General features: G+C 37.0%; 1 protein-coding gene across 3 annotated transcripts in view; it reads right to left on the minus strand.

Moving 5' to 3' along the window:
* Positions 1–442: 442 nt before the first annotated feature.
* Positions 443–12,904, minus strand: part of LOC117165077 (glutathione S-transferase-like) — a 63,460-nt gene continuing 50,998 nt past the window's right edge. For all 3 annotated transcript variants that reach the window (XM_076622949.1, XM_076622948.1, XM_076622950.1), the window contains exons 2-5: positions 2,893–3,050; positions 1,792–1,927; positions 1,313–1,480; positions 443–1,055 (exon numbers count right to left, since the gene is read on the minus strand). In XM_076622949.1, the coding sequence (XP_076479064.1) occupies positions 748–1,055; positions 1,313–1,457 (453 nt within the window). In that variant the 5' untranslated portion in view covers positions 1,458–1,480; positions 1,792–1,927; positions 2,893–3,050 and the 3' untranslated portion in view covers positions 443–747. The remainder of the gene's footprint in view (positions 1,056–1,312; positions 1,481–1,791; positions 1,928–2,892; positions 3,051–12,904) is intronic.

Consider the following 12,904-nt stretch of genomic DNA (forward strand, 5'->3'; position numbering starts at 1 on the left):
TTGAACGTTACTTACATTTATGTACATGAAAATTTGATCTTTTATTAACTAAGTTATTGATCGACAAAATGACTTCCTACATAATTCTCCGCCTGAACTGAAATGCATATTTTTTTTACGCAAGCCTTATGTGTAGCTAGCAACGAGCAAACAGATTAATTACTTTACACACGGTCGTATCTTGTTTGCTGTAGGCGAGTTCTCTCGTGTAATCAACGAAGTACTCAACTTTAAAGCGATAACAGAAGAACATTATTGTATCGATAAAAATCATGCTTTTTTCAAAGAAATATGTAACTCGTATTTTTTTTAAAGCAACCCTCATAACGTATTGAATAAAATAATCATACATTTTTTTTGTTCAACATTTGTAAAATACGATATTATCAAGATCACCAAGGAGGTAATCTTCAATTCTTAATTAATATAATAAAAAACATAATTAATGATTGTTTGATGGTTTTATTATTATCTCTATAATACAAAAGCACAACATCGTGTCAACAGTTTATATAGTTCGTATGTTTCTGTAGGAATACACAAATAATAGTTCTCTATCACAACGTAATCTAAAGGGAAAACCCTAACTAAATGACAAAAATATTGGTAATAACTGGAACTAATGAATGTTAAAAGCAATCAGTATATTCCATACAAACTTCCATCAACACGATTCGTTCTTCATTCTCTCAACACACTAAGACCGCAATCTTTAAACGCTTATAAAACCATAAGCAATCGTGAAGTTTAGAATTCGCTAACTGGGCGTCTCTCAATCCAGTTTTTGATCTTGGGCAGAAGGAGGACCTTTTTCTCCAGCAGCTTCAGATTCTCGTAATTCTCGATCAGATCAGACTTGTACATAAAGTTCAAATAATCGAGCAGAGCAACGAATGTTAAATCAGCCCAAGAAAGAGTACCATCGTAGAAGTAGCCGTCATTTTCCTTCACTTGCTGGTCCAAACGTTCTAAAATGAACGGCAGCGTCTCTTCAGCAGCCTTGCGTTTTGCAGCTTTGACCTTCTCGTCCTCCTCATAGTGGAAGGCGGCAATTTCTGAAAATTTGTTTTCAGTTAAATACTATTCGCTAATGTTATACTAATTTGAATACAGTGTTGTGCGAAATTTAAATGATACTGAAGATAGAATTACAATCCTTTTTAATCCTTTGTCTTGTATTGTTGACATACGTGTATCGTTCGATTAAATCAAATATTAAATCGGATTTCAACTAATAAATACCTGAACAGATATGTACTATCTGTTATCAAGATTCTCATAAAATTTATGCAAAACAGCACTGGATACTCACTATGACGAATATCATGAATAGTATCAACAGTGGCATCAATATGAAGATTTGCCCAGTCAGTCTTTCCAGCTAAGTCATATTGTTTGGCTAAGTAACAGCAAATAGCTGTAGACTGAGCAACCTTCCTTCTATCAGCTACGAGCATAGGAAGCAGGCCATAAGGAGTCACTAAAAACATACAACTAATAGAATCAAAGATTCTATCGAACAAACAGATTATGATGCTTCTTAAATATCTAGCTTCCTGTTATCTGTTTTGGAAAGATATAATTTAATTTATTGATAATTTATCAGCAAACAAAGGGCATTGTCTCCTTAACAATACCTATTGTTCTCCCACATATCTTATAGAGCAATGGAGAGTAAACAATAATCTCTGTTATACTCTGCATAATTGTGTTCTACTTTATTTAGCTACTTTAGTTAAATTAGGAAAGATGAGATTTAAGAAACAGAACTTCTTTAAATTTTAAGCTTACAGGGCTTTATTTCTGGCCAGACGTCCTTTTTGATACGTTCATCTTCAAATGGAATACTAGCATAGCTGAAGAAGAACGGATTGGTTCTGCCAATGCCGTAACTGGGAAGTAAGTCAATTTATAGAGCGGCATCTTCCTGGAAGTATAATATATACAAAGTAAAAACAAAGAATCATTGATGACAAGAATTATATTATTACAAATTATGAAGTATAAGACAATTTAAGTAAAAAGCATCAACTACTAACTACTCGCATAGCTATTTGTATCTTTATATTTTAATATAGCTTAGATATAAAAAGAATATTATTTTTGGATGTAATAATGTATAAACTTGCGCCAAATATTATAACAAAATATTGCACTTTCTATTTAAGTAGGATAGACATATTACCGGCATTTATCTTTTTTCTATAGCAATGAAATTGTTTATAAAAAAGTTTATAAGAAAACTATCAATTAATGCAAACAACGCATTTCAAAATATTAATTACATTCGCGCGATTCGTTATCTCTAGTATTAATTTAACCATATGGTTCTATACACCCAAGACCCTCTAACAGTAATTTAGTACCATTACTAGTCGTATGTACAATGTATGTTTGTATACAACTTTCGTAACTACAAAACATTCAGCAGTGATTATATATTCTTCCAAATATAAGAAACATTTTCTAATTGCATACTTAAATTTATCGATCAATTATGAGCATATAACATTTATTTCTTTCAACTACTAATTTTCAAATCCTCTGCTGTTCCGTTAATTGAACGACGCGCCGACTTTTCGTACAAGTATCTTGTATCTTATCTGTATTATTTAGTTATCAATAAAGAAGAAACATTTTCTAATTGTATATTTAAATTTATCGATCAATTATGAACATGTAATAACATTTATTTCTTTCAATTACTAATTTTTAAATCATCTGCTGTTCGGTTAATTGAAGGATGTCGGCTTTCTGTAGAAGTATTTCATATTTATTATTTAATTATGAATAAGGAAAAAACATACAAAATATAGTTTTTAAACGGTTTATTATTTATAAAGAGAAACTTTGACTCAGGATATATATACTATATATATACTATTTACTTACAATTTTTTTTTTAAGACTTCGAAGTCGAAACAAGCACAGGAAATTTCCAAGCCGGTTAACAGAAACTTGAATGAGACAAAAATAACCTTTAGATCTCTATATGTTCTTCTTCCCCTCTGTTGCTTCCATGTAACTCTTATCCTATTGGTGGAGCTGTGCTGATATGTGAAATTATGACTACATAAAAACATCCGGAAAGACTCATTGAATGATTTTATAGTTTAAGGTTAATAAATTTCCATAAATTAAAGTTGAAAACTTATGAGAACATGTTTTCTGTAACAAAACTTAGTAAAAACAAACTAGTAAGGTTTATAGATTCTTTAATGATTATGTATGTATTCATAAACTAGTTCGATAAACATCGTTCGATAAAACGTCGAACAACACACAACATTGAAGCGCGAAATTTCAAATTCAAGGAAAGATAAATAACAAATATTGCGAACAAATGATATTAAATTTACAATAATCTCATGTAAGAAAAAATAAAAGGGATAAAAGTAGTACAGAAGATAGAAAAATCTATAAAACTGGTGGCTGGGAAATAGAAAATATATAAATTTATGTTATTAGAGTTTAGTACTTCTGTCGATCAATGTGTTACGACCGTTCGCGGAGAGACGCAGTCGCAGTAGCGAGAGGCGTAAATTCTCGCTACGATTCGGCGAATCGACGCTGCGAAGTAGTCGTTCCCCTGTTTCGGTTAAGATAAGAGGTGGTTAAATGAATAGGACACAGTATAGTAAGTTATATTTCACCGTTTATTCCAACAACTTATAACGAAGGCAGTTACGCTGGTGCGTATGTACGAGATGAATAAGTGACTGATCTGTGGGTGTGTCCTACCCGGTGGAAGGATATTGACCGTTCGAAGGATGTAAAATCAGAACTGTCTTGGGAGACGATGCTGTCTCGGAGGAAAGCTAAGGATGGGTATGTCTAGCGCACGGGACCATCGGATTTGTTGGTGACGATTTTAGTTAGGAGAGTGAAGGAAGTGGCTTCGTTGTTAATTGGTTAACGAAGGGTCTTAACCGCCCTCGAGAGAAAGTGGTTAGTGGGAGGAAAGTTGCAGCATACGTGAGAAAAACTAACTTTCCCTTGTCCAGTCGGGGTAGACAATAGTCTTTAGAAATTCTTCGGAAACAGACGTTTGTTTGGTTTGAAGGACCTTTTCTAGGAAATCTATGAGATTTATGGAAGGTACTTGAAACTATGGAGGATACGCTGCGAGTATCCGGTGACATCTGGTTGCCATATTGCTCGCGGTGCGACGTAACTTAATGGAATAGAAAGATTATACCACAGACGAAATTATACTTTATGCTTTATTATACTTTATACTTTATTATACTTTATACTTTATTATTACATTACATCAATTGACATCTTTGGAATTACAACGATTCGATACACATTTTAACGTTTTAAACGTTTTAACGTTTAACATTCTAACATTCAGTTAGAACTTTGTATTGATTAGAGATATTGTAACGACCAGAAATATCGATACATATATCAATACTTTTACCTCGAAATTCGTAGATTCGTACTCTTCATTGTCCATACAAATTGTGTCATATATGTCCAAACCAAATTTAATTTCCAATTTAAAACCAAAATTCTTTTTCGAAAATGGCACTTCCAATTCTTCTTATTCTCACTATTTAATTGCTAGCCGTATCAAGTAACAACGAAAAGAATAATAATATCTAAACGTTAAGCAGGTCCATATTTTTGGGGATACAATTAAAAAAGTAAATCGTCGGTGGAATATTGTTTCACCTATCAAGAATTTTGGAAGATATAATTAGAAAGGTACAACCTGGGTAGAAAATTGTACTCCTTATCGAGCATTTTTGAAAATATAATTGAGAAAGTGGAATCTGGATAGAAAATTGTTTTACCTACGAAGCATTATAAAAAGTAAGTTTAATAAAACTATACCTTGGATATTTCATATATTTTTTCATATTATACGCATTCGTTAAAATTTTACACTCCCAAACATCCTGCTATACTTGCACAAAAAAGCGCAGTCTAGTAATATCCCCCTCACTGCTCCTCGCATTTTCTTTCTAATCATCTCTCGTTCGCTTTTCCTGATATTATTCTCAGCGTAAGTTCAGAGTGGCGGTTTTTAAACTCAGGAACGCGCGGCTGTTCGTTAAATGAAATATCAAACGTAAGAATTGCCGCAGTCTTAACGCGAGATAATTCATTTCGTGGCACAGAGCGCACGTCGTTGAATATTAATTCATATCTCATATAAGTTGCGAATAAAAAAAGCAGATAAAAGAGGACAAAAATCCGATAATTACCGCGAATCTTTCCGCAATTTCAAGAAATACAAAAGAAATTTGTTTGTAAGCATGCTACTAAGTATTATTAGAAGTACTGTACTTTCGATATTTTACATATTCTTGCATATTTTCTACATTTTTCTGTATTTTTGTATCCTTAAACTTTCCGTAAACGCGTAAACGTCTGCGCTCTGACAATGACAAGGAAGATTCTACTGATAAAAATAAAGCATCGAATTTCACCGAACTCTCAGAAATGTAATTCTCAGATCACATAAATTAAAAAGAAAGAACAAAAGAAAATACAAATATATATGTCGGAGAAGCAGTGGGGATAGGGTTGTCGGTGTTTGAGGAGTCTTCATTGAAGGTAGCCATCGTTGCGGTGTGGCGAAGATACGATTTATTGACACAGGTATGAATAACACAGGTTTGACAATCTATCACGGCGGTGAGACGTCCGCGACACTAGTGACAGTGATCTCAGGTTCAATAACGAATCCGCGGTCAACGGGATGACAGATAGGCGTTCTCGCTGAATCTAAGTCTGACTCGTAAAAATAATTGCTGAGCGTAAAGACGTTACTCTTTAGTCGACGGGAGCGCGTCAAAGAATGCGCGTTCCGTCCCGATGATTCCACAGAGGAAAACTATACTGGGGTGTGTCTAAGGACACGAGATCATCGGATTCGTCGAGGAAAGCCTTCGTTTAGGAAGTAAGGGAAATTGACGTTGCTGCTAATTGGTCAATCTCCATATCGGTGGTTAGAAAAAGATGCTAGCCGCCCTCGAGGGAAAGTTGCTAGTGGGAGACGCCGCTCGTTGAAAAATATGTCTGCCCTATCTTCCCGTAGTTGGGACAAAGACTGTTTGTCTGTTTGAAGGACTTTAGTTAACTAAACCTTAAGATTTATAACGGGCCCTCGGGCTAGCCGAACATGTACTGCGGAGACGCATCGACATCTGGCAATCATCTTAGTCGAAGAATAGGGTCTGCGCGTGGCGAGCCACGGGACAGAAACCGTTGGAATGTTTGCTGCCACGTGCCGCTACAAATCTTTCTTTTAAGGAGAGCTATAGGATTACTCAATGCCTTTGTTAGATGGAGAGTTCGTCCCTTTGACCGCGGCCACGTTCGGCGACTAATTGTCGCCTTGAGCCCAAGCTCATTGTCACAAGTCTCAAACAAATACAATTGGTTAGAATGACGGCAAATCGTTTAGTTACAACTGTAGATTTTAATTACAATGTTTTTATGGATTTTCCCGAGGTTTCAGAGGGAAGGCACCGGTGTCCTCTTATCTCCGACATATATATATATATATACATACGTAGCCACAAATCAATTTGGATCACGACAGATAAAATAGGTAGCAATAATGTTTCCACGAACATTATCATAATTTATTGGAATTTACATAAAAGCCAAAGAATGCTATTGTTTCAATGACACGGCGTTTTGTCGAGTTAGATAAATATGAATTGTGTGTTTGAACAAGTGTTCGGTCGTGTTTCACGCGACGAAAAAGGAAATCACAAGACAAGGTGTCGCCTCGTTGGAAGCAACAAATCGCAATACGAGGGTGGACATTGGGTGACACCGGGAGGATTACGAGGGATGAGAAATCTGTCGAGAGCGTGAAAGGCTCGCGGTCACCGGGTTTCTCCAGTTCTGTCGCTTTTAACGCCGAGTTCTTCCGCTTCGAGGATAGAAGCTGCGAATTATCGAGGCCATTGTCCAAAGATTTTCAAGAATATCCGATGCAACGTCTTGAAATTTACGAGAGCAAGTCTGATAAATTTTTATCTCTGGTCCATTCGTGGCCAATTTTTTAATACCATCGTAACTTGTAACGACAAATAAAAATATTGGTACAGGCCAATTTTTTTTGGATAAAATCTTGTGTGAATTTACAAAAAATACGATTCTTCGTTTAATTTTTTTCCCTTATTGTCTTTACATATTTGGAGTTTAAACGCGTTATAAGTACGTTTTTTTTTTTAACATGATTACGTAGAATTCTTATTCTGAATAAATTATTTGTTTCCGCTTCATAACTGTTTCTAAATTACAGTGCATTTAATCTTGAAATGCACAGTAACATTTTATACTTTTTACGTTCTAAGGAATTTTCAGGATCGGTTAAAAATTAAATTACAGTAATGGTAATACTCAATATTAATGTCAGACGTGGATACTTCACTGTTTTGTATAATAATTTGTTATCTTGGCATCGATCAAGGTATTTAATATACAAAGCGTACAGATTAATAAGAATTTTAATTAATCCTTCTTCTATAGTATTCACCGTTCTTTTCGAGCTCGTACCATTTCAAATAGACTTTCGAATAGATTTCAAAGATTTGTCTGTTCAAATAAAACGCGATCTTTCTTATTTCCCTATCAGTCGTCCCGTTACTGTTCCGTTGTTTCCAACAGATTGCAGATTCGTTTAAAAAACATTTGTAACGAAAAACAAACCCACTCGCAGAAATGTTATTCAATATCGCATTTATAACTTTCATAGACATCCTCCTCTCATTGCTATCATTGTAAACAGATTGAAACTTCGTTTGCAAACACTCGCGATTAAAAAAAAAAAAAAGAAGAATTAATCTTAAACAATTTTATCTTGTGTTCCATTTATAATTTTCATAATTGTCTTCCCGACGTTGTATCATTTTAAATGGCTTTTTTCTATCCATCTATGTTGCAGCGAGATCAACGGTCCTAATTACTAAATTGCACGATGTGTTCATACAAATTCACTTTTTATGAACGCGATGAAACGAAATGAAACCTAAGTAGAGATTTGTTTTCTCATCAAGTATAACGAGTTTTATACTTTGGATAGATTGCCTCGTTGTGAGAAGGTCTTAATCGTTTATAATTGCGATTAAGTAATTGCAATAAGTCATATTTTTAAGAAACGTTCTCACATGCTGTCACACACTCTAATTAGAAAAGGATCATGAAACATTCGGTTTATGATATTATTTGTTTGTAAATCTTCCTGCTTCCGGAAACTTTTTTAAATATGAAAATATTTATATACAAAATTAAATATTTTTTTCAATATCAACACTTCTTGCGTTTATGTTGTCCTAGTCAGAATTATATTATTTCGTGTATCCTGTTGCTTTTTATATGATAGTCCTCCCGTTGGCCGCGGATTCGTTATCAAGCCTGAGGCCCTCGTCACTAGTGTCACTATCGACAATAAAGGTACCCCACCCGCGACCGGATGATGGAGAACTCCAACACGGAATCGCAATCTCCCGCGAGCCCTGCCCGGGAGGGCGCCTCGAGCTCGGACTCGGAATGTGACTCGAGCTCGGATTCGGATTCAGACTCGACATCAGAAGTGGCATCCGAACACACGTTGTCGGCACGGGATCGTAAGAGTATCGTGCGCGCACTAAAGCGGTCGCTAGGGAAGAAGAAGAGGAAGAAGAAGAAGAAGAAGAAGAAGAAGAAAGGACACCGGGCAACCTGGGTATCGCTACCGTGCTTCAACCCCGAAGCCGCGGACGCAGATCCAGCCGCCTGTGCACAGCCGTCGGCCTGCTCATGAGGGACCACCGCCTGAAAAACAGCGCACTGTATTCTGCCCTAAACCGTGCCCTAGAGGGTCCGGCAGCGTATTGGCTTACGCAGATAATGAACGGCGACGAGCTCACCTGGCCAGATTTTAAGGAACAATTCGCCGCGCACTTCGGTGGCCAAGAAGTAGCAGCCGCGTCGCTAATCAAGGTAGCCGAGGAACTACCGCGGGACGGCGAAACACCAGGAGCGTACGGAAATCGTATCATCACCCTCCTGGGGTCGAAGTGGCGAAATTCAACCAGGGAAGAGGTACTCGCCGCCACCGCCCTCCATCTGCTGGGCTCGCGCGATGAACGTTTTAAACGACTAGCGCTCACGAGTGACATCACGTCGGTGAAACAATTCCAAAGAGAAATGAAGCCCTTCCTATACACGGAGTGGCCAACGCCCCCGCCGTGGAGATCATTAGCGAGCTCCGGAAACAAACGAGGCAGGTCACCCGCCCCCTGGACCAGGTGTGGCCACTGCGGTATTTACGGACATCCGACATTCGAATGCCGCAAGAGGGCGAAGTGGTAACCGAAGGAGGACCCCCGACGCCCGGAGGAAAGCCGACCGGCTGCACCACCAAAAGCGTTGTGCTTTCACTGCCACATGCCGGGACACATCGCGTCTCGCTGTCCATCGCGGCGAGAAGAAAAACATTGCCCCGAGGACGAGCGCCGGGTCGATGCCTGCGTGGTGGAAGCCCCGACGGGTAGACTAAGCCAGCAGGCCACACACGAGGACGTGTAAGTGTCAGGATGGCCGAGTCGGAGACGAAAGGACGCCGGGGCCCCTCTGGAACTTCAAGACAACACCCTAACCTTGCAACCTAGAGCCTAATATAGCCATAACGAAACAATCGCAAGTATCCAAACCGATAGCAATCGTACGTCGATCGGAGGATCGTGTGTACTGAGACACTCGACCGGAGTCTTGTTTCGGTGGCGTCGTTGGGATGACGAGCAGTCTTGCTAGAGAGCTGATCGGTGAAGGAAGTCGAGTGCCTTACGAGCAGGGAGTGGTGCACGTGTGAGTTAGAGCAAGGGAACCTGTCCTCCCGTTGGTCACGGATTCGTTATCAAGCCTGAGGCCCTCGTCGCTAGTGTAACTATCGACAATAAAGGTACCCCACGCGCTACCGGACGATGGAGAACTTCAACGCAGAACCGCTACCTCCCGCGAGCTCTCCCCGGGAGGGCGCCTCGAGCTCGGACTCGGAGATTCAGACTCGACATATATATTATTATATATATTATATATACTATTATATCTATATAATATATGTATTTATATCTATAAATATATGTATAAATATATCTATTTAAAAAAATAAAGTTGACCTTCATATATCGCCAATAATATCGCGTGCGTAAAAAGAAACTAATTACATTTAATTCTTTTTTTACATTTATTTATTTTTTATTATTATTTTTTTCACAACTAATTACATTTAATTATTACATTTACATACATTTAACTATTATTACATACATTTACATACATTTAATTATTATTTTTTTCAAAATTATATCTCGTTTGAAATATTTTTCGACATAATTAATTGTTTCAAAAACACATATTCCAGCCTTCTAAATGATTTATTTTGCGTATTATACGAATTATTCCATCTATAAATAAATTGTTCTCTATACACACAAACACGCACACAGTCTGTTAATTACACGAGTTAATTGTATCATTTTTCTCGATAAGTTGACAGAGCAAGGAAAATGAGCGACGAACCTACCTACAAACTAATCTACTTCAATGCCCGTGGTCGTGCCGAACATATACGGTACATATTTGCATATACTGGCATCGAGTATACCGACGAGAGGATCCCCGAAGAACTCTGGCCTGAATACAAGGATTGTAAGCGTGAAGAATCGATTTTTACTTTCATCGTTCAACTCTCAGGTATCTACCATTTACTCAAACTTTTCTGTATATAAAACTTTCGTTTCACGTGCAGGCTAAACTTACTTAAAGTAAAATTTCATACGGAATAAAGTCGAACTTTTCATTAAGTTTTGCTTCCGTAATATCGTGTTTATCGAATACCAACTTAATTCACTTACGATTCTCGAATTTTTGTGTTGCAATCTTTATTGTTTTCAATGAATCGAAGCATTTCGAATATTTTGAGAAAACCGTAAATAGGTGACTTAAAATAGGAATACAAAAATACTTCTACGTTTCTCGTTAATTTAAAAACTTTTTAGGACTTGTCGGATAAAAAGGATAAAAAATTGAAATCAGTTCGGAAATGAACAAGAACATAGCTAAAAAGTCGAAAGAACAAAGCAGACATAAAATTCGATCTTCCGTTGCGACATTTCTATCGTAAATAGTATAATAAAAGTTTTACGCAGCATAGTCTTCGATATAATCTTATATGTCGCTTGCAGATAGAGAAACCAAAAATCAACGTAAGTCTGTAAATCAATCCTGTCGGTGTAAAACACAAAATTACGTTCGCAAGAGACATTCGATTTATATTCCTTGCATTTCAATTTTCATTACAAGAACCGTGTACATTTTCTAATATTTTTTCCGTGTCTGGTATTATGCGACGTGAATTTTTTATTCGCAGTTGTAAGTCCACTATCATTGCATAAGGTCTTCCCGCAAAACGATACTGATCGTTCCTCGTACATTCAGTACACCGCATCAGACAGATTCGTTCCTTTCCGTGAGAATTACAAATTTTATACTCGATCTTTTATCCTTGATTTTAAAAACTTTAGGTTCTTCTCAACAGTCAAAAACACGCGATACCCTGTCCATCGTAATCGTAAGAAAAGAAAAAAAGGAGAAAGAAGACATTTCTGTATTTCTTTACTAGGCCATGTTGATTAAAACCGAAATGATTTCGATTCATCTATTCACAAGAACGCAACGGCCTCGGAAGCTGTGTTGTGATTTCCTATCGATCGTTTCCCTCTACACAGTGTTCATATGAGCCATGTTTGTTCTTAGCAATGCCTTATAAAATGCTGCCTGTGCTGGAGATAGACGGGAAACCGGTAGCGCAGAGTAACGCTGTGGCGCGATACTTGGCGAAGAAGTACGATCTAATGGGAAGGAACGAATGGGATGCGATGATATGCGACGTGCTCGTCGATACTCTTGGAGATTTGAAGCAAGGTGAGTAACTGATGAGATGACTTTGCATTTGTCTCACCACAGAGACAGACGTTCAAGAATTCATTGTGAAAAGACGAGTACAAACAAGATACGTATGTCTTTCCGTTAAGCGAATGTTACAGTTTGTTTGCAAAAGTCAGTTTTTAGATTATAGAATCGTAGATAGAATTTAGAGGATAGAAACTTTTAGTAGTCACTTTTAGTTTAGTAAAGTCTTATCGACAATAAGCAGACTACGTTATGATACAACGATTCCAACTGAAGATTTCTATCGACATCGCGAATTCGATGGTTTCCAAATTTTCTTCTCTGCAATCTCAGACGCTCAACTCGAAAGAATCTTTTAGATCCCCCGACAAACACTCGACTCAGGTTATCTATTATCGTAATCTTCCTACGGGATTTTTTTTAACTGCGTTGCGTTAACGAATAACGGGATAACATCACGTTTCTCTCAACGCCTTTCAACGTTCTACAACTTTTATTCTTTGCAAATCCCTGTCTCTATATGATAAACGCTGGTTATCCGCGGAATTTACGATTTCAATTTCTTTAACGAGATATTTATCATATTACACAATTCCTGTAAATGTATTTGTAATTATATCGCCGAAGAATTGTATTTAATTAAGCTATGAAGTTGTGGAATCGTGAGAAGGATTATTTTTATAGAACTGTCTAATTTCCATTCGACATTGATTCAGGATACACATTACTCTTTTTTACATAATACCAGTTTTGTCATTTTTAATTAACAAATACCTCCAAAGGTTGAAGTTTCTAAAATTATCCATTAAATTCTGACAATAAAATAAAAATCCAAATTCTTCCTAAAAAGCTAGTGATCTTTAGTTAAGAGTTCGATTTTTCACATTTTTCAAGGTAAATTAAAAAAATTGTTTAATAGAGGAGGTACAAAATAAATGTATACAAACCTTTTTTCAGACGACATGGGCGGACTTCGTGT

This window comes from Bombus vancouverensis, chromosome 11 (genome assembly GCF_051014615.1).
Source record: "Bombus vancouverensis nearcticus chromosome 11, iyBomVanc1_principal, whole genome shotgun sequence".
NCBI classification, from domain to species: Eukaryota; Metazoa; Arthropoda; class Insecta; order Hymenoptera; family Apidae; genus Bombus; species Bombus vancouverensis.